The 23,361-nt window shown below is 35.3% G+C and overlaps 1 protein-coding gene across 2 annotated transcripts in view; it reads right to left on the bottom strand.

The window, feature by feature from the left end:
- Positions 1-2,237: 2,237 nt before the first annotated feature.
- The window catches only part of GCC2 (GRIP and coiled-coil domain containing 2), a 73,110-nt gene continuing 51,986 nt past the window's right edge, over positions 2,238-23,361 (bottom strand). For both annotated transcript variants that reach the window (XM_023584199.3, XM_023584200.3), the window contains exons 16-23: positions 22,530-22,667; positions 21,505-21,626; positions 19,844-20,020; positions 16,167-16,384; positions 14,240-14,434; positions 11,552-11,691; positions 9,591-9,792; positions 2,238-3,873 (exon numbers count right to left, since the gene is read on the bottom strand). In XM_023584199.3, coding sequence (XP_023439967.2) covers positions 3,803-3,873; positions 9,591-9,792; positions 11,552-11,691; positions 14,240-14,434; positions 16,167-16,384; positions 19,844-20,020; positions 21,505-21,626; positions 22,530-22,667 — 1,263 coding nt within the window. In that variant the 3' untranslated portion in view covers positions 2,238-3,802. The remainder of the gene's footprint in view (positions 3,874-9,590; positions 9,793-11,551; positions 11,692-14,239; positions 14,435-16,166; positions 16,385-19,843; positions 20,021-21,504; positions 21,627-22,529; positions 22,668-23,361) is intronic.

Here is a 23,361-nt window from a genome sequence, read left to right as displayed (position 1 = left end):
CTGCGCACTGTACCCACTTGTTGTTGCCTGTCTTCTTTTGGAGGCACCAGGAACTGAATCTGGGACCTCCCATGTGGGAGGCAGGTGCCCAATTGCTTGAGCCACATCTGCTCCATGCTCGTTTTGTCTGGTCATTCACCAACTAGTTGCATCAGCTTGTTGTATCTGCTTGTCTTCTTTAGGAAGCACCAGAAACTGAACCTGGGACCTCCCATGTGGGAGGTGGGTGCCCAAGTGCTTGAGCCACATCTGCTCCCATCCTTTTTGTCAGGCATATTTCATACAACATGAGGTCTCCAAGGTTCATCCATGTTGTTGCATGTATCAGAATCTCATTCCTTTTTACAGCTGAATAACATTCCATTGTATATTTATACCACCTTTTCTTTATCCATTCATCAATTGATGGACACCTGGGTTGTTTCCCAACCTTTGGCAATTGTGAATGCCACTGTGAATATTGGTGTGCAAATATTTGTTTGCATCCCCGCCCCCAATTCTTTGGAATACATTCCTAGAAGTGGAATTGCCTTGATGTCAATGGCAGCTGACAGATCAAGAGGATTGTTGCGGAAGGCTGGGGTGGCTGTGGCAATTTCTTAAAATAAGTCTGTCGCATCATTTTTTCCTTTCACAAAAGATTTCTCTGTATCATGCAATGCTGTTTGATAGCATTTTACCCACAGAACTTCTTTCAAAACTGGATTCAATCCTCTCAAACCCTACTGCTGCTTTATCAACTAGGAATATTCTAAAGCCTTTTTCTCTTCAATAATGTTCATAGCATCTTTACAAGGAGTAGGTTCCATCTCAAGAAACTACTTTCTTTGCTCATTCATAAGAAGTAACTCCTCATCTGTTAAAGTTTTATTATGAGATTGCAGCAATTCGGTCATATCTTCAGGCTCCAATTTTTTTCTTTTTAGGTACTGGGGGCCAGGGATTGAACCTGGGACCCTGTATGTGGGAAGCCAGTGCTTAATCACTGAGCCACACCAGCTTCCCAGAAATGGTTTTTTCATTTCTTTTGCTTGTTTTTTTTAGGAGGACCTCTCGTGGGAGGCAGGTGCTCAACCACTTGAGTCACATCCACTCCCTTTTTATTTTTAAAGAACTTTTAGATTATAGAAAGTTACATAAAAAATACATACACACACATATATGTATACATATACACCATTTCCCTACATATCCCCCTATTAGTAGCCATTGTAGGGTTATAATTGGCCTAATTTTGATATTGTTGTGTCCTAGGTATAGGGAGCCCTGAGGAGAGGGAGAGCCAGTTGGTAGAGCAGTCAAAACACACACATTAATCGAATAAGCCCACCATCTTATACAGGCATAGTTCGTGGCACCCCAAAATAAGTACAATGGTAACATCAAAGATCACTGCTCACAGATCATCATAACAATAATGAAAAAGTATGAAATATTGTGAGAATTATCAAAATGTGACAGACACAAGTTAGCACATGCTGTTGGAAAAAATGGTCCCAAGTGATTTGCCTGATGCAGGATTATCACAAACCTTTGTTTAAAAAATGCAGTCTACAAAGCACAATAAAATAAGGTATCCCTGTAGAAATAAAGTTCATCACATATAATAGATGCCTTAAATCACAAAAGCAGCCAGGAACTTGAGAGATTCTGTATTAGTTCCCAGTCATTAGGAATTATGAATTTGACTAAGACCCCGAAGAATTTATGTAAGCACCCAGTGACATGGACCCAGGGTTGCTCAGGGCTGGAGAGCTGCTTCAGACCAGAGGCTAAATCTAGGTCCTGACTATCCTTTCCATTCCTTTCTCAGGGTCTGCTTGGTTTCTCTTTCTCATAGTATTTCTATTTCTGCCTGTCCCTGTGCTGCTGGTCTCCATTTCCCAGCCCATATTCCCAAAGAAGCTAAAAACCTCTGACCCTATTGAACAGAACCCTTTATCAAGGACATCTTTAGGGAGGCAGTTTTAGCCAGGTACCTACCGCTGGATGAATCAATGTCCATAACTAAGCCAAGGCCTAGTGTTACTTCCAGTTTCACTGGAGAGGCGGCTATCAGACACAGCAGGCACCACGGTTTACAAGCCACTGAAGGGGCAATCTCTTACGCACTATATTCTAGGTCCCAACCGCATAAGGACAATTGTAAAGGAATGTGCAATTCCCATCCACAAACTGACATAAAATCCCAAAGAGATAATGTCTGACAGAAAAAGAGAAACCATGAAAATATAGTATACAGTTAAACACTTTTAATAGTAGTATTAAAATAATCATTACATTTCCTCTCATTGCTAAAATCATGAAGGATGCTTTTTTTGTAATCAAAGTAATTTTTATCATGCAAAAATTATTACATTCATAGTAGAGACTGTATTTGCAAAGCAAGTTTATAAAGATTTCAAAAAAGTCCAGTCTTTATGAGAGTGAACTTTATTTAAATACTATTAAAGTTATCTCGTATCCTGCTGGCATACTCATATTCACAGTTTATAAAATAAGAAAACTAAACTTTTAACGTCAGCTCTGAAATAGATATATTTTCAATAACACATTCACTAGTTAGGTCTTTTTTTCTGAAATAGGAAAAAAAAATAGATATGATATTTTTTAAAGAACTCAGTATGTCAGCAGCAAAAATTTCAGAAACTAAATTGGAAACCAATGTTCTGAGTAAACAAAGTGCAAAGTTAGTTCTCCAGCTAAGAAAGAAAAATATGAGTATAAATTAGAAGGCTTCAGAGAACTTCAAGATTATTCTGTGTGGTGATTTATTACCAAATAAATATTAAAATAGAATTCTCAAATTTACGATTCAAGAACATAATTTTGATCTTGTCAATAATATATATTCAGAGATATCAAAGGTAAATGGTATCTTTTAGAGTTATTCACAAGAGCTGTGAAAATGTTCACTGATCCTTAAGGTACGTTTCTAAAATCCCTTCTGATGGAAAGTCTATGGAACAACACTATATACCAAAACACAGGAAGCACCAGTTTCATATTTAGGTACAATGCTGAATAATAATAGTCATTGTTCTGAAATGTTTTTATTTGGGGGGATGGAGAAAAATCTCAAACTAGACTCATGACTTGCAAGTAGAGTTTTCCCAGCCAGAGCCTGGGAAGACGCCACGGCATCACCACCACCAGTGGTCCCAAGGCCTTCTGACAACATAATCAGTTTTGAGAGAAGAAATTTCAGAGTAAGAAAAGAGAGTAGTTCATATTTTTACAGTACATTTTAAGCAAATAACTAACATCCTGTTAGTGTAGCCTCATAATTAATTGCAGCATGTTTATAGGCCATAGGCCCTTAATAAACATCATGGTCAATTTTACCAATAAAGCATTTCCCTTCATAGGCTAATTACCACATTTTCTCTAACAATTTATAACTAATAACAATCTATCTGCAGGTCTGATCTTGCAATAGTTTCATAACATTATTTTAAAAGGCTAAATTCCAGTTATGGTACCAAAAATTAGTTTAACTTCAAAATTCACAGTATTGCCAAGAAATAGGCAGGCCCTGGTGTTCCAGAGAAGGAGGAGAGTGAATTAATTCATTGTTTTAATTCTGAAAATGCAGACGGAAGATCACAGAAACAGTGGCCTCCGTGGTGTTGAATCAAGACTGTGGACAGGTGTCACCTTCAAATTGTTGTACTTTTACTATAAGCTGTAGTTTTTAAATATACATGGCATATATATGTACAAATATATGTAGATGTGAACATATATACATATTTTCTGACAGTACAATGACAACAATATCCTTGAATAATTTTTTTCAAGTCTATCGAAGTCCAGACCAACTATGTAGATAGGATGCCCATCCTGAGGAACGTGAAGCATTTTCTTCTTCACCTTTGGAAAGTTAAAAAAAAAAAATTATTAAACTTTCTCAATGTGAAATCTATATTCTATAACCACTATATAAGCAAATAATTCTTTCTTTTTTCTTAATATGCCATCTTATAGACTCATTAGATGCTCCTCTAAATTTTTCCTTTTAAAGGATATAATATTGGATTTCCTCAGTTGAGTCAATTTAATAACTACTTTTTTTTTCACCAAGTTAAAAAATAAGCCATTTTTTTCCCAAATTCTACTCAATTTATTCATTTTTTAAAAAGACATTAAAAAAATATGAGGTCTCCATTTGCCCCCACCGCTCCCACCCCACCACTCCCCCCCCAACAACACTCTCCCCCATCATCATGTCACATCCATTGCGTCTGGTGAGTACATCTCCAGGCATCGCTGCACCCCATGTCCCGTGTTCCACACCATAGCCCACACTTTTAATAACTACTTTTATGTTTTATACTTTGTATTTCAAACAGTGATATGTAAGATGAAGCAATCTAAAACTGAACTTTCAACTGGCTTAAGCAAGAAAATCTAATTATGAAAATTATGCAGAAGTGATTCTCTTTAAATAACGTAAAAGTACAGAGCTTAAGAAATGCCCCCACTACTCTGAAATAATCATCTTATCTCATACCTTTCATGTTGCCTGCTCTCAAGATTCAGTATTCATTGTCTTTCTCTCTTACACATTTCCAAAATGAATTTCCCAGGACAGTTAAGTAATTTTGGCAATAAGAAGAATTTCACATTATTTTAAAACAAACTGTTGGGGATTGAATCTTGTCTCCCACAGAAACGATATGTTCAAATTCCAACTCTGGGTGCTGTAGGTATAGACCCACTGGTAAATAAAACCTCTGAAGAGGTTATTATTAATTAAGGTATGGACTTATCTGTAAACAGGATCTTCAAAGATCCTATTTTGATGAGGCCAAACTGAATCAGAGTGAGCCTTCATCCGAAACCAGACATGAAAGTAGAAACCAAAAGTCAGCGGTAATCAGAGAAGACAGAAGAGAGTGACTGACAAGTGACAGAGGAATGCCAGAACCCTACAGGCTCCAGAAGCAGCAAGCCATTTACCTTTATGTTGGACTTCAAAATGGACAATAAATTCCTGTTGTTTAAGCTAACGCACTGTGTGGTACGTGTCATAGCGAACCAATACCAAAGTCTTTACAAAACTTAGAATCTAAAATCAACAGATTTATGGTAACCTCAAAACTAAACCAAATCAAACAAAAAAATAATTGATTTTTAATCATGTTAAAGCCAGGTTTATTGAGGTATAATTCACTTACAATAAAATTCATTTTTTTGGGCAAATGTATTCATCATGTACCACCATGCCAATCAAGGGACAGTACATTTCTATCACCTCAAAAAGTTGTCTTGTGACCTTTTGTAATGAATCCCTTCCCCCAGTAACAGGCAACCACTAATCTATTTTCTGTCCTTATTCTGAGTTTTCTAGAAATCACAAATAGAATCAGACAGTATAAAGTCTTTTGAGTCTGGCTTCTTTCACTTAGCATAATGCATCTGAAATTCATCTGTGTTGTGTGTCTCAAGGGTCCATTCCTTTTTACTGCTGAGTGTAGTCTATGTCAGAGTGTTTATTCGCTAAACAGTTGAAGGTTGTTTCCAGTTTTTAGCAATTCTGAATACAGCCACTAAACATTTGTACATTGGTTTTTAAAATTTTTAAATATCTAAAAATTGAGATTAATTCCTGCATTATAAAACGCAACTCTTTATAATATACAACCAGTGGTTTTTAAAACATTCAAAAATTTGGGTGAAGGTTTTTATGCAGGTTTTCATTTCTCTTGGATAAATACCTAGGAATGGGCTTGCTATTATACGGCGAGCATACGTTTAACTTGATAAGAAACTGATGCCCTTTTCAAAGTAGAAGTATCATTCTTTGTTGTATGAGCATTCCAGTTGCAATATCATTTTTATGACCAACACAAATAAATCTTTACATTAGTTTAAAGCTCAGAGAAAGTCTAGGCTTCTCTTTAATAATAATCCATCTGTAAGTCTGATCTTGTAATAAAAAGTCTTGTAATATTTCAATAGCTTGAATTCCACTTATTACGATATAAAAATTTAATTTCAAAATTCACAGTACTGTCAAGAAATAAGCAGTATATTGTTAAGAATTTCCAGTGTAAGTACCTCCTTTCTGTCAGAAAGGATCTTGAGAAATATTTTCTTGAGGCTGGCAGTTATTTTCTTCAGCACATTTAAGACAGCATCCCATCATTTCTGTTGAGAAATTCCTTCTCATGGAAGTCTATCTCCTTTACAGGTAACAAGGCAATGTGTCTTCTTCCTGTGGCTACTGATTTTTCTCTATTCCCATCCCCACCTTCCCAGCGACCTTTTTTCCCTGCAGTTTCACTTTTATGTGAATAGATATGGGATTTACTTTATCTTGCTTAAGATTTTATTTCTTTTAATCTGTAAATTGATATCCTTTATCAGTTCTGGGAAATTTATTTACTTCTAAATAAATAAATAATTGAACACAGGACCTCGTACATGGGAAGCAGGCACTCAAACCACTGAGCTACACCCGCTCTCCTAGTCATTCTCTTAAAATAGTCTGCTCCATTCTCTCTCACTTTTCCCTTTTGAACTTCAATTATTAAATATATGTTAGATGCCATCACTCTATCCTCCATGTCTTTTACCCACTCTCCTGGTTTTGTTTTGTTTTTTGAACTTTTTGTTTCCCCACACTAAATTCTGGATAATTCCTTCTGACCTATCTTTCAGTTTACTAATTCTTTTAAGTCATACCTATTTTTTTTCTTCTAAGATTTATTTTATTTATCCTGCCCCCCCCTTCCCCTCCTTGTGCCCTGCTGTTTCTGCTGTATTCTCTTCTCTTCTCATCTTCTCTCCTCTAGGATTCACTGGGATTCGATCTTGGAGACCTCTGATGGGGAAAGAGGTTTCCTGTCAATTGCGCTACCTCAGTTCCTGGTTTCTGCTGTGATTCACCTAGACTCTCCCCTTGTCTCTCTTTTGATGAGTCATCATCTTGCTGCCTCACTCACTTGCACGGGGCACTGGCTCGCCATGCAGGCACGCTTTGTCTTCTTCTTTTTCACCAGGAGGCCCCAGGGATTGAACCCGGGTCCTCCCATATGGTAGGTGGAGGCCTTATCACTTGAGCCACATCCGCTTCCCTAAGTCATATATGAATCTGCTGCTAAGCCATTACTATTTATCAAAGTTCTCTTTCAATTGCTCACATACATGAGACAAAAACGAAATACCCTTGAAAAGACAAAATAATTTAAGTTTAATAAGTGGGGTTTTCATTGGTTTGTAAGACTTAAGCAAAAGCATGTTTTAGAGTTCCAGGTTTTTAATGGCCATCTGTAAATATCCTCTGTGAATTATCAAAAACATGTCTATTATTGGGAGCCCTCGCTCAGTCTCTTTGAAATCTTTTGGTAGGTAGACCCTCAACTTAATAGTAGCCACTGAGTTTCAGCAATATCTATATTACATTAAATGTGCTGGTCTTTTAAAAGAAGATTATTAGATATGCTAAATGTTATACTAAATATTGAGATTATATTGTTGTTTTAGTGAAAGGTAAATTTTACTTTAAAAATACATACACTTTCCCTAAAGTTCTAGTTCATTTTATACTAAAAGAAATGGTTTTAGCTATGATAAAATAAATAAAAAATAATACATAAAAGCAAATGTATAATTCAGGATAACTACGTTATTAAAAATGTATGACTTATTTCTCAATTTGGATCTTTTGACAAAAATGGATATTGTAGCTAAGGTAGTTTAACTTTACCTAGCAAAACTCAAATTACCATCTGTATTAAGAACATTCTCTCTCATTATTAGAAAGATGTATAAGAAGAAAACAAATTAAAGAAACCACAATGGATAAGCACTACTTATGAAGTATTCTTGCAAAAAAAAAATTAATCCTGAATCTTATTAATCCTCAAGATTAGGAGTCGAAGTATGGTTCCAAGACCAGGAGGATGAGCCTCACTTGGAAATTGGTTTAAAAATGCAAATTTTTTGGTTCCATTCTAAACCTACTGAATCAGAAACTGTGGTGAGCCCCAGCAATCTGTTTTAATAAGCATTTCCGGTGACTGTGATGACTGCTTAATTTTGCAAATCATGTTCAAGGCTCCCAAAACCTTTAACAATCAATCAAATTCAGCATAATGGACATTTTACTGAATAAATATTGTGACATAAAAAAAGGAAGAATGGAGCTGTTATGTATCTTAAATCTCTTTTAGTCTATAACAACTATATTTGATGTGTGAGCCATGTTTAAATCATGATTTGATAAACCAACTGAAAGCATTTTTGAGATAAATGTGGGCATTTAAACTTGAGCTCCGTATTAGATATTAAGACATTATTGTTAGTTTTGCTATTGTAGATATAGTTTTAAAAGTTCCCATTTAAAGTTAACAGTAATATTGTAATATTTTTGCATCACTGGCAAAGGTACTACATCAATGTAAAGGGTCAACAACAGGAGGGTGAAAGGGGAGATGTATTTTTCCTTTTAGAGGAAAGAAACTGTTCTAAAGTGGACTGAGGTGATGACAGCACAACTCTGTGATGAAACCAAAAGCCACCGAGTATGCATGGTAGATGGACTGTCAAGGCACTGGGACCATATAACATAGTGAGTGAATCCAGTGGTGGATGATGGACTGTGGTTAGCAGTACAAATATGAGACCATTCTCTCATGAACTGTAACAAATATACAATACTAATACATGGTGTTAACAAAAGGGTGATTTATGGGAAAAATACACCAATTATAAGCCATGGACTATAGCTAGCACTAATATTTTGATGACGGTCTCTCATCATTTGTAACGGATGTTCCACAACAATGCAAGGTATTGGTGGTAGGGCAATGTATGGGAATCCTGTATGGTGTGCATGATTGTTTGTAAACTCACAACTTCTCTAATTAAAAATACATATATTGAGCAAAAAGCTGAAAAAAAAGGTAAAAAAGAGAAATTTCCATTTCTTAGAGATGCACGCTAAAGTACTTTTAGATAAAATGACATGTTATCTAAGATATGCTTTAAAATATACCAGAAAAAAGAAGAGTTAGATGGGGAATAAGCAAGCAAGATTCACAGAATTATTGCATGTGGGGATTCGTTATTTATTTTTCTCTACATTTGTGTATTTGTGAAAAGTTCATTTTAAGTTTAAAAAAGTAAACAATAAGAAGTGCATTAGACTAACAATTGAACACATTGATTAGTTCTAACATTACTAAGACTGGGACAACTAGACATTTTGGAACTACTAATGTGACATTTAGAAAGTACATACCACCATCTATAAAGCATTTTGCCTTTTATCCCCATACTTCCAATAGTTATATCTGCATTCTGTGATAGAAATCAGGGTGAGGATTAGCAATCCAATTCTGAAAGCACTATATTGTATTTTGCCAAATGTTAAAGTTCTCTATATGTACTATAGTTGTCCTAAAATGTTAAACAAAGCAAAATTTAAAAAACCCACAGCTTTTCAAACTTACTCACACATATGATCAACCCAATACAAATGAACGATGTCATAGTGTCTATCAGTCACACAAACATAAGTAACCACAAGGCCAAACACAAGTTATAAAATAACTTGGGTGGGTTAAGACTCTCTCACCCACCTTGAGCAATTGTAGCAAGTTTTCCCTTTTCTTCAGGGCTCAGCTGCAACATTGTATCTATAACAGGAAGGAGCCTCTCTCTTTCACTACCTGGTTTAAGGAAAATGAATTGTAGCAAGACATTCTTCAAGTATTCCAAGTTAGCTACAGACTTCTCTCGTTCTTGATTTCTTTCCAATCTTCTTATTTCACTTTTGAGAAGCTGGTGTTAGAGAAATGAGTTAAAATGGGTTTTAGGAGCTTCTGGCAAAACACGGCAGAATGAATACATGCATTTTTATTCTCGAGAAATCCACAAAAAATGGAGGGGGTAGGTAAAAATAGGAGAGGAGAAAAAAATGGTTGATATGAAGAAATTCCTAAAAGACAGGAAGCAGATAAAGAAGTGGAAATGGACTCAGTCCCGTAGCTTACCAAGGAACTACTGGTAAGAGGAAAGGAGAAGCTTCTGCCTCAGAAGCACAAGGTACCATGAAATCAGGCTGAAAACAAGGACTGATGGAAAGTCTAGTATGTAGCAATTAGCACTATACACTGATACATGAATAGAAGGCTGGCACCTTCTAGTCTCTATACACAATGAACCAGCCAGGCTAAGGCCTCCGGGATAACAAATACTCTGTGAGCAGGGTGAACGAAAGTCTGAAAATGGAGGCTGAAGTGAGTATCTATATCCTCTGCTAACCCCCATTCCCTGCCCTATTCCCAGAACCCGAGTCAGTTAAGATGCCCCCAGAGAAATCACGCTTACATGATAAAATGCACCACACGAAAAAAGATCAGAGCCCAGGATACAGTGGAAATTTAGAAATGTAAGACAATATAACAGGAACATGGGGCTAACTACTGTAAGAATGATGTGAAAAAGACAGTAGGCTGTTAAAGTCTTTGAGTAAGATTCCTGAGTTGAAACCAAGTTACCTATTATATTTCATCATTTTAGTTTAGCCCAGGAAAATGGATCAAGTTTGACCTAAACACGAGGTTATTTTTTAACAAATCAATGTTATGGATAAAATTCATCCAATGTGTACAATCAATGGTATTTGGTAAAATTACATATATGGTTTAATTTTAAAAAGTGATACTAAGTTCTAAGAAATCATGCTAGAGAGTGTAAATTTTTGGAACTATATCATTTAGATAGTCACTGAGGTTCACTGGGCTAATCAGTGTATTGTTATTTTGATTATGTGGGAAAATATTTTGTAGAGATGTGCACTGAAGTATTAATATTTAGTGAAGAGATATCAAGATATCGCCAATTTACTTTAAAATACTTTAGCATTAAAACAATTAATTTGAAAAGGACAGCTGGTGACCCTGCACAGAGGTAGGACAAACCTATTTGAGGAAACACGGTAGAGGGAAAGAAGTACGCACTTTTCAGGCAGATACGAGTTTGACTTTTGCTCTACCATTTACCAGCTTCAATTTTTCTCTCATACAGTTTGTAAGGATAAAAAAAGACAATCTGAACTGCTCCTGAATGTACCTTGTTTCTAGATTTTTGAGGTCTATTTAAGATAGGAAAAACTTACTAAGCCACTTTGCCATTTCCACCTAAAACCTATATTAAATAGTTTAATGCCAGAAACACCGACTGAATGATTTGAATTGGAAGTGCTCCATACTTTATCCTCAGAATTTAAGGATTCACATTCATTTAAGTTTTAGTTAACTGCATGTGGAACAAAGACTTGTGAACACGTCTACTTTCTAAAACTATTAGTTTCTTAGAAGATTAGGAATTAAAAGTTTTCATATAGTAGATATGAAAGCAATCAATATTTCAACATTAGAAAGCTAATATTATATAAAGAATCAAGATGTTATGGGTGTATTAGAAACGTGAACTTTTAAATGACATGTGCATATGTGTGTGTGTGTGGAAGGGGTGTCAAGAAAACTAAATCAGCTCTGAGTATTTTCATGGTGGCCAGTCTTGTTGATGTTTTTACCTTAATCTGCTCCATAAGGATTGCATTGGTTGCTTCTGTTTCCCGAAGCAGGCCGTTTAAGTGATCGGCACTTTTTGTGGTGGAATTGAGCTTCTGAACCAACTCTTCTTTGGTAACCTCAGCATACCATAAAGGAGGTTCTGCAATATATTTTTCAAAGAATTACTTTTCAAAATCAGAGATTACAGACGAATAGTCTAAATAAGAAAAATGTTCCGTATCTTTGCCATTTATCTTTTTAACATGCTTCAAATAAAAAAGCTACATGTTGAATGTAACTCAAGATAGTCTCTGTTCGAAAACACATTATCTAATTGAACACATGCCCTCTCAGCCCCAATTCTGGATTTTGTGTTAAGCTTATTTTTATAGAATGTTTCATAGTTTCAACACTTATATTTTGCCATTTTTATATTATTAAATGTTGTATACAAAATAATTTGATTTCAAATAAACATTTAATGTAAAAACAAACATTCTTAGGCACAGATGTAGCTCAAGTGGTTGAGTGCCTGTATCCCATGCAGGAGGTCCCAGATTTGATTCTCAGTACCTCCTGAAAACAAACAAATGAAAAAACCAACTCTCATTGTGGGGCAGATGTAGCTCAGTGGTTGAATGCCTGCTTGCCAAATGTGAGTGAGGTTCTGGGTTCAATACTCGGTATGTCCTAAAAAGAAAAAACCACATTCTTTTAACAGACTTTCTTTTTTTGAACATGTGTACCATTCAAATGCTTCATCATCTTACATGATTTCTTCAAAAATCTCTTATCAAAGGTATATATGGAAAAGCATTTAAAAAAATAAACAGAAACAAAGATTTTTTTAGCCTTTATTATAAGATGGCATAAAAAATTTACTCAAAAGAAGTAATTTCATTACTAACTGGGGGAGGGAATCAGCAACTTTTTGTGCAAACAATGATGGCCTTCTTTTAAGCATTAAGAGCATAACTGCTTAAGAAATTGTACAACTTCTCTAAAATAATTTTTTTTAACATGGTCACAGCTTTAGCAAATTAAAGTCCAAAAGAAATGCTTGAGATCCACTATCCAGAGGCACAGAGTTTACTGTAACTCATCATTTGAAGAGCTTACCAATCAAAAGAATTCTCTAATGAAAGCTGCAGTGTCCCTCTTTCCTATTATTTAACACAAAAATCAATGACTAAGAACTTAATACTAGATGACAAATGACATCCACATTATTAAGCAGTGTCACAGTTAAACATATCTTAAAGGCCAATCAAATCAGTATTTACATTTTATAAATTTTACTATCTTAATGTTCTGAGAACCTATGTCATTTTATTTATAAATGAAGTATTAACAGGTACTGCATACATCACTAAACCTTCATAAGAGTTTTATATGAGGAAGGGAAGACAACATTCAAATTTTACAGATGAAGCAGGCTTAGACAAAACAAGTAATTTTGACAAAAATTACAAATCCAAGTCAGATTCCAGTGCCTGATGCCACTCTATTTTGATACCTTCATTTCATCACTTCTAACTTTGCATGAAATAATCATGACTTGCAATTTCAACACCCTATCAGTGTCTTTGATTATGGATACAAACTGTCCTTACTCTAGTTGATCCTGAAACTTCAGAAAGGTAACAGATTTTCCTTCAATTATGAACATTAATATTCACTATAGATAATAGAAATTTATCAAAACTTTACTATATAAAATAAGGCAAATTTAGCACTACTACCTTATTAAGAGGAATAAACAAACTGTCAGTTTCTTGGAAGGTGGGACACTAGTTCAATCCTGTTTTTTTTTTTATTAAAAAAAATTTATTTCTCTCCCCTTCTCCCCCCATTGTCTGCTGTTTCCATTTGCTGTGTGTGTTCTTCTGTGTCCGCTTGCATTCTGAAAGTCATGTGGCACTGGGCAACTGTTGCTTTTTTTGTTGTGTCATCTTGCTGCATCAGCTCTCCGTGTGTACAGTGCCACTCCTCGGCGGACTGCACTTTTTTTCACACAGGGCGGCTCTCCTTGCAGGGTGTATTCCTTGCACGTGGGGCACCCTTATGCAGGGGACACCCTGCATGGCATGGCACTCCTTGCATGCAGCAGCACTGCATGTAGGCCAGCTAACCACATGGGTCAGGAGGGCCTGGGTATCGAACCCTGGGCCCTCCATATGGTAGGCGGACACTCTATCAGTTGATCCACAACCACTTCCCAATCCTATTTTCTAATACCACGATAAAACTTCCAACCATCTATTTCTTTTCTTTTTTTTTTTTTTTTGAGGTACTTGGGAATGAACCCGAGACCTTGTATGTGGGAAGCCGGTGCTTAAACACTGAGCCACATCTACTTCACCTGAGTTTTTATTTTTCCTTGTTCATTTTGCTTGTTGTTTGTTTTTGTTTTTATAGGAGTCACTGGGAACCGAACCCGGAACCTCCCATGTGGGAGGCAGGCCTCCATCCCTTGAGACATATCCATTCCCCCCAACCATCTTTTTCTGGTTCAAGCCCAGGGCAGTGTCAGCAGTTTACTTAACTTTTTTTTCTTTATTCTGCAGGAAAGATTTCCATTTAAACTGGAAGTGGAATACTGAACAAATTTGACTGGAGCTGCTCATAAAAATATTTATAACAAGAGTAATATTATTTAAATAATATAGGAAAATTAAATAAAAGTATTTTTCAAAAGAGTAACATACCAAGTTTAGTTTCAGGAGAATTAAGAAGTTGCTCTAAAGATTGTGTGTGAGTGCTGGTGGAAGATACAGACTCAGTATCGGTTGTCTCCATCCCTTCTCCCTCCTCCCTGGTTATAGTGTGCATGTCCAGAAGGGGAAGGTCTGTATTTCTCCTTTCCCGAAGATTCTTCAAAGGTTGGTGGGAAGAAGCTGGGCCTATTAAATTTTTTAAAATGGTGTGAGACTGTTCAAAACTGATGGCTTCAGCATTCACAACAATGCATAATAAAATTAAAATGATATTGGGGAAGACAAATTATAAGCCAGTGAAAAAAAGACACTGAAAAACAAGTAAATGGTTATGAAGAATTTCTAAAACAGTCCTAAAAATCTAGCCATTAAACTTTTAACCACTTCAGTAATTTCAGCAGAAGCTATTAACCGCCACTAGCTAGGTAAGAGAAACTGCTATGTAACACAAATGCTCACAATACAGTACTACTCATTTTTATTAATTTAGGGTTTAGGACTTGACTGTTGCTAAATATTAGTAGAAATTCTAAAACTAGATTCTACCTATTTTTGAGGATTAGGTATTTCAGATAGTTGCGTATTTTTTTGTGCAACTCGGTTGTTAAAATTTGCTTACCAGATGTTCTTGTTATCATCTGCCCTTAAAATCTTCACCTCTGCTGGGTTCCTACTGTTGCCTACTCAAACCTACAGTGTATAGACAAGAAGAGCGCAGAATCCAGGGTAGGGAACTAACTGATTATACTTCCTGGGCAATGCTTTCCTGCTTGGCAGATAATGAATAGCTCATAGGACTTTAGGGTTTTTAAGACACTAAAACAAATATGTCACTATTAATCCCAAGAAATGTGGCATTCTGAGAAGTTAAATGATTTTGCTCAAGTTCTCAGAGTTAAGTTGGGGACCAAAATTCAAACCCAAAACATTTAACTTCAAATTCCATTTATTTATTTTTTCTATTGTAAGTATTTAAAGTTTTAAAAATATTTTTATTGTCTTTTTGTTTTTAAAGATACACAGATCACACAAAATATTATATAAAAAATATGACCATTTATTTTCCACTCTATGAAACTGCCTTGAAAGAATAGGTTTTTTCAAACCTTAGCCCTCTGGCTGCCCTTGCTGAAGCATTTTTCTTGATTTCTGATATTAGGCTAACTGTGTACTCCACCGCTCATTCCTAGATTATAACCTCTAGTGCAATTTGTGTCTGCCTGCCTGGCTACTCCCTGTGTTGACTCCTGGCAGATGTTAAGTTCTCTGGAATCTGGTTTCTGACCATGACAAGTAACCTGTAGCTGCCAATGCCCCAGTGACATCATTTTCCATGCGAAAACAAACATATTAGAATATAGCCTTATCTTGGCTGATACTTTCCCACTCTTTCTGGAATCAGAATAGAAAATATTTGGTGCAAATGAACTAAAAGTCCAACTAATTAGAAATCTGAAAGGGAAGCAGCTGTATTGGCCAAGCAATCCCACAAGGTTGTATTGCTTGAGTGTTTCTAAGCTACTTGTTATCTCTCTAATGTTAATAACTAAAAAATAGAGATCTGATGACTATCAAGGGAGAATGGAGAATCCCAAATAGATCCAGAGAATACTGGAGTTAGGACATACGAAATTGACAGAAGTTATGTTTAAGTAAGAGAAAAAGAAATGTTCTTTTACACGGACAGTAATGAATACCCAAAAATCTGTATTCTAAGAGGTTACATAGATGGCTGTAAGTATAAATGAGAGGGGTTTAAGTGGTTTAAATAGATTCTCAATAAGCAAATCCAAAATTCATTAATCACATAGAATTGATATTGGTTGTTCTATCTGCATATGAATTTGCGAAGAATGAATATAAGAGACATAAATACATGAGTAAATGAAAAGTAATACTTCCCTGAGTACATACATACTTCTTATGGTGGGTTCACTCTTAAGCTGAAAGAGCTGCGCTTCCACCTTGCAGAGTTGCTGCTGTAAAGTCTCCATTGTCTTTCTATGCTCTTCCTGCAAATGTCGCACCTGATCCCGGAAACTGGTACGAAGGAGCTCATTCTGGGATGTTAGTTGACTCATAGTCTGTGCGTGCTCAGATTTCAACATCGTGTTCTCTGACTGTACTGCACACAACCTAAAGGATGAGAGAAACTTACTTTATAAAATTTTCCAACACATACTGTGTCCTGTGAGAAAATTAAGCCCTAATGTCCCAAGGTACCCACTATCCTTAACTTCTCTTCTATACACCTCTAAACGTATTAGGTGTATAACAACACTGGGAAAAGTGACATTGGTTGCCATCTAGTACAAATCATTTTCTGGGGAGCAGAAGTGGCTTAAGTGGCTGAACACCCGCTTCCCATATGGGAGGTTCCACATTCAGTTCCCAGTGCCTCCTAAAAAACAAAATAATTAACAAGCAAACAAAAAAACCAACTCAGGAGAGCCAATATGGCTCAATGGCTGAGTGCCAGCTTTCCACATATGAGGTTGTGGGTTCAATTCCTGGCCCCAATACCTTACTGGAAAAAAAAAAATCATCTTCTGGTTTCCAAAGTTCAGTGGAAGAACCTTGGTTGAGAAAATGTGTTCTGTGGTTCAGAAGAGGAACTCTGTGGTTCAGTTAGAAATTAGGACTCTGTTTAGATCAGGGATTAACCTTTTTGTTCCACAGACCCTTTGCCAGACAGGTGAAAAACCATGGACCCCTTATGAAGTCTATACTATACTATGCATTATTTAATAAATATATCACACCTGTACCAATACAGCCCCAAAAGAATAATATTTTTTTGAATTTCAAGCTCATGGATCCCTGGTTAAGAAATCCTGGCTTAGACAATAAAACAACTATAATTTTAATTAACCATCTTCTTCAGGTAATCTTATGTAGCAGCTCAAGTAAATGTATGATTAACCTACCTTTTCTCTATCACCCTGAAAACATGAAAAAGAATACCTTTTTTTTTATTCAAAAAGAAAGCCTTCAAGTAAATTATATCCATTTTTTAAGTCAATTAAAATGAAACTAAAGCACAAAGACTTGGTTTACTATTCTTATCCGTAAATCTTCCTACTCATCAGAATCAAGGAGTTGAAAGTATAGACATCTACTTATCTGCTGAATCAGACTCTCCGAGTTTGTCCTAGGAAACTCTGTTTTTAGCAGTTTCCTCATGTAATTTTTGTGTCAGATTGACACTAGCCATTGGACCTACAAAAATATCTACGTGGGGAGTGGATGTGGCTCAAGCAGTTGAGCACCTGCTTCCCACATGGGAGGTCCTGGGTTCAGTTCCTGGTGCCTCCTAAAAACAAACAAACAAAAAACTACAAACAAACAAATGAAAAAACCAACTCAGGGGAGCCAATGTGACTCAATGGTTGAGCACCAGCTTCTCAAACACGAGGTCCAGGGTTCAAGCCCCCAGCCCTGGTACCTCAAAAAAAGTGAAAAACCAAAAAACCTACAGTATTTTTAATGATTTGCTTGTAGTGCTGATAGTTTATGTAGTGTTTGCTTTTAGTCAAAAACACTTTTTTTCTACAAAGGATCTATAAATAAATATTCATAAAATATTCCAACAATACATTGTAATATCCCAATCCCAGGGTTAAACACTGTTAACAGTTTGGCATTTATCTTGCCAAAACTTTTTTTATGCAATACACAGTCATACCATGTAAGGTTTTAAAATAGGAATAAGTGGCTGAAGGGAGAAAATGCAATGAAAATACCATGTTTTAGAAAAGTTATCATAATTGCCAAGTTCACATTGATCAATGAGCTTAGAGATTTGCATTTTTCTATGAGCTGTTTGTTCAAAGAATATCTACCAAGAAAGTAAAGGAAGCTCCATCGGCAGCCACAACAATTTCATAAGGAGAAAAAATATTTTAGAGCCAGGATAAGGCTTCTAGTTTTCAAGAAGTCACTTCTGAACGTACGTATTTGAATGCTAAAAGCTTGAACCTACATCTAAAATTGCAATGACTGTGCTAATGCAAGTTTATTGCTCTTTCCTAGTTCTTATTGGGGTTATTTGTATTAGCTGGATCCCTCTGGATAACGCAAATATTAGCTTGTCAGCCTAATTACCACATTCCTCTGGAGACATTTTATAGTACCATGCTATCATTCTTACCCAAAGTATGAATATTAAAGTGCTTTAAAATGCTTAAAAAGTATATACAGAAAAACTTATTTCTTTATACTAGTTTTCAATATTTTTCAGCACTTAGAAGAGACACTGGCACACAGTAGGTGCTGAAAAAAATCATTTACTGAATGATTGAATTACTTTAGGGTAATCAACTATGCTTTACTTATGTTATAAATAATATAATTTGTAGTAATGTTTCTTTCTTTTTTTTTTAAAGATTTATTTATTTATTTAAACCCCCCCCCCCCCCCCGTTGTCTGTTCTTGGTGTCTATTTGCTGCGTCTTGTTTCTTTGTCCACTTCTGTTGTCGTCAGCGGCACGGGAAGTATGGGCGGCGCCATTCCTGGGCAGGCTGCTCTTTCTTTTCACGCTGGGCGGCTTTCCTCACGGGCGCACTCCTTGTGCGTGGGGCTCCCCCATGCAGGGGACACCCTTGCGTGGCACGGCACTTCTTGCGCGCATCAGCGCTGCGCATGGCCAGCTCCACACGGGTCAAGGAGGTCCGGGGTTTGAACCGCGGACCTCCCATATGGTAGACGGACGCCCTAACCACTGGGCCAAAGTCCGTTTCCCCTGTAGTAATGTTTCTAGAGAAGAGAATAAGCACTAGAAATTTCTGATGTAAATATCAAGCATCACTATGTACAAGTTAATCACATGGGAAATACCCTGGTTATAAGTTAGAAAATTTGTAAATCTTCCCTGAAACTTTTGATTTATGTAATTAACATACAAAAATTATACTACTAGAAGTTCACAAAGCCAAGAAAACCCAAGTGCTTTCACCTTTAAAGTTAACAAAAGCTTAAGTATGTATTGTAAACATATCTAAGATGAATAAAATATCCTAACATCTTTGATGAAAGATGCTCAATGACAAATTCTTCTTTTCATCAATCGAATGATACATCAAATATTACTAATTTCTATATTACAGGAGTTCAAAGTTTCTTGTTCATAATAATCTATTCTGCCAATATCCCTAATACATATTCAAAGTATTGTAATCATTAACAAATGTGTAACAATATAACAAGCTGAAGACAGGGCTGCAAAGAAAAGTCACATATTCCATTTCAGAGATCAACTGTTTGAAGTTTTCCTCTTGCTAGAAAGAAAAATGCTTATAATATGATATTTGGGTTAGACAGCAGATTTTTTTTTAGAACATGCTGGCCATGAAGGCCATGGGAATTGTAGAATTCTGGATGAACAGATAAACAATATTATTCAGAAGAATGCTAAGTAAAAAAGCAATTAGGTGGGGTGATGCACTTTTGGTAGAAAGCAAGCTACCAAGCCAATCTTTAGAAATGTCTATTTTTAAATTTCAAATCTGTATTTATTTCATAGAAGAGCACGCTAGGAGTTCCAACAAAGAAATACTTGCTGACTGGTACAATGTTAGTGCTACTAACAACCTTACTTTTCCCGGAGTTCTGCCTCTTTGGACACGGTTTCCTGTAGCATCTTGTTGTGCCTTTCTAGCAGAGTATCGTGTTCAGACTGTAATGTCTGAAGTTCAGACACGTTGATCTGTAAGTTATTTTGGGTGTCTTGTAATTTGATTTTCAGTTGGTCAATCAGCATTTCCAGGTGTTCTCTAAAACAAAATTAACAGTTTTTAAAAACATTTGAAAGAGTTGTAAACCTGATTTTGTGCTTTTACGAGTACTTTACTTTAATGATTTAATCTTTCAATGTTATACTTATTATTATGGATATTCTAAAAGAAATAATCATAATCAGATGAATTCAGGGGATAGGATTAAATAGAATGCAAACTACCTTACGGTCAGATTTCAGATCTCAGTCAGGCACTACAGATTTACAACAATGCCTGTGATTTTATGAATTTCATATTCAAATGGATTAAGTCATTACATGGTTATCAAACACCTTATATTCTATTATAGGACTACGCCAACAGTTTTATAAAAATGACATAGTTCAAAGTTAATCATTATGAGAACTGCATATTAGACCAAGATAAGCAAGGAAACTGGAGAAAAGCAAGAAGTCTTTTCAGACTTAGAATGAAAAAGTAGAGGGAAACCAAACAGATAAAACACATAATTCTGCCACAATTCGTAGAATACACTTAGTTTCTTTAACCAAAAAAGCATCCCTCATATATAAAGAAGGTAGAAAGAACTTAAAACATTTGCATTTAAATAATGCATACAAAATTCAAGTGAAAAATGACTCTTGTGAACAGTGAGATTTTTTATTAAGGGTGCCAATCATCAACTTCAGCTTTAAAATGAGCCACTGTTTATGGAGAAAATATCTCACCACTTTTCAGTCTATTGTCCCCATGTTTAATAGATACCTAAACAAAAAGTTACAGAAACATAAATATACACACATTGCAGGATATTTAGTGCTGAGCAGAACAGTAAGAGTCAGATATAAAATTGCTTTGAAAACCGAACCTCTACTTATAAAACCAAAACACACACAATACAACCCCCTCGATCTCTGATCCTCAGTATATTTTGAGTAATTTACTATATGCTAGTTTTTTATATACAGTTTAAAGAAGCATTAAACAATATACTGTTCAAGTAGTAAATGAGATGGTCACAAATATAGTTTAATAAGAAAATTTTAATTCTAGACCAAAATTTAGCTCTGAATTTAAAACTTTTTGAAATAAGTAAAATGTTTTTAATAACTTCTGTTTAGCCTAATTAATAGTGAATAAGTATACTGAGAAGGCATTTTAATTCTTCCATGTCTAGATTTGCAATTTTGGAAAACTTAACCACAATTGTCATTTTAATGCCAATACTTCTACTCAGACCAGATCCTATTAAGATGAGATTAAGTTACATCTCATATGCTGTATCTTGATTTCTCAGTTCACTTTTATACACTTTTTTAAGTTTGAAGCAATGCCCTTAGTGGTGAAGTTTCCATGTCACTGTTCTGGAAACATACTGAAGCCAAAACACTATTTTCTCATTGGGTATTATATATAAAATTTCATAGTCAAAAGAAAGAAAAGCAGGACTTTCAACCTACTTGGTGAAACATCTGCTCTAATGGGTAAAACCTGCAGGTTTCTTTTAATTCAGACTTTACCTTTCTTGTTTAGCTCCCTCAGTTTCAGCCTGAGACGCAGATTTATTTTTCTGTTGTTTAAGAACATTATGAACTCGGACTTTGTAGCTCTCAAATTCAGATGTTACAGCAGCTTGTTCTGCCTAAACATTTCAGAAAGAAAAAAATTTTCTACTGTAATATATTCCTATTTTGTTTCAGAGATTAACAAATTGAGATGGAAATCTGCTTTTGAATATGAGGAAAATGGCACACATTCTTCTTAGATCACTGACTTAATTTCACTAAAAAGTGCACTTGTGTTGTATTAAACTTTCTTTAAGGCTTTGACATTTTCAGATAAGAGATAGATTTCTATCACATTTTCTACCCTGGTAGATTAATTTACTATTCATATATTTTATAATGGCACTATTTGCCTTTGTTGTAAAGATTTTAATTTATATACTGTGTCTTTTTATAAAATATAAGAAAAAATAATTCAAAGAAATTAAATTACTTGAACTTCAGTTTCTAAAATAGAAGGATAAAGAATTCACTTTACTGAAGAGATCTGAAAACTCATGAACACCTCCTTCCAAGATCTCTTAGATAAGAGCTGTACTGCTAACGAAAACTATTCTGTGTCTACTTTTCTGTATGTTGAAGATAAGAAAGTAGGCCTCATAGCCATTCTATTAGAATATTATTTCATAATTATTTAGCCCTCAGAAAGAAAAACACTTTTATAATAATTTTTTTTAGTAAATTTCTTATACAGAGAAATGGAAAAACCAAGGGTGAAATGGAAAACAATATGTGCTCATTTTCCCTCTTAGCAAAAAAAAAAGAAAAAACAAGCAAACAAAAAATCTCATCAAACTGATGGTTAGGACTGGGGATAGACAGAGGGCTAGAGAAATATGACCTGAACCACAGATCCATTTAGTAAGTGTTCTTAAATAACTGTATATCACTAAAAAGTGAGAATATAACCCTCAAGTAAATTATCTACTGGTCAATAATAAAATCACCATGACATGCTTCTGCTATTAAGAAGCAAGTACCTTGGCAGTATGGCACTCTTCTTGTAGAGCTGTAATCTTCTGCTGGTAAGCACTTAGTGTGCGCTGGTGTTGGTCTGCAGAGGTCTTTAGATGCTCATGGATTTTGTGTTTCTCAGACGTTGTTTCAGCTAGCTGAATCTGGGGGCAACAATCTTTAAATTAAGCTCTAGTAAACTGAATGTTCAATGGTTAGACAGATTTTCTTTAAAACAAAAACCCGACGTTTGAGATACCGAGTATATATAAAGGAATATTAAATAGTGGAATGTTACTGTCTATTATTATTGAAAGGGTAAGGGCAATATGAGCAGAAGAACATTTTCTCAATAAAATAAGCTAATACAGTTTTACTTATACCAAAATTGGTGTCTCATAATTAATAAAAATAAATCAGATATAGAAAAAAATCCCAGGCTACATGTTAAATTTCCATGTTTAATTATCTCATGACATTTTATTAATATGCTTTTAAAGCACTTTCATAAATAAAACTGATTCTTGTGACTACAATATCATTCAGAAAGTTCAGATGCAGGTTTGGAGTCATGTTTACTTTGCACTACTCTTAGTACATTATGGATTTTCAAATACACAAAAATAATCTAGCTTGAGCTAAATGGTAAACCCTACTTATAAGCCATACTTGATTTACTGCTTCTACTTCTTCAAAATATTGAGGAATCTTGACAGGATATTAAGAAAAGTCCCTAAATGGTACCTTACTTCTACATGTAAATTAGTAAAAAAAAAAAAAAAAAAAAAAAAAATCTTAAGAATTATCAAAAAAAGGGAAGCAGATGGGGCTCAAGTGATCAGGCTCCCAAGAGGTCTC

Source organism: Dasypus novemcinctus, chromosome 17, assembly GCF_030445035.2.
Source record: "Dasypus novemcinctus isolate mDasNov1 chromosome 17, mDasNov1.1.hap2, whole genome shotgun sequence".
NCBI classification, from domain to species: Eukaryota; Metazoa; Chordata; class Mammalia; order Cingulata; family Dasypodidae; genus Dasypus; species Dasypus novemcinctus.
This window is presented reverse-complemented; position numbering and strand designations above follow the sequence as displayed.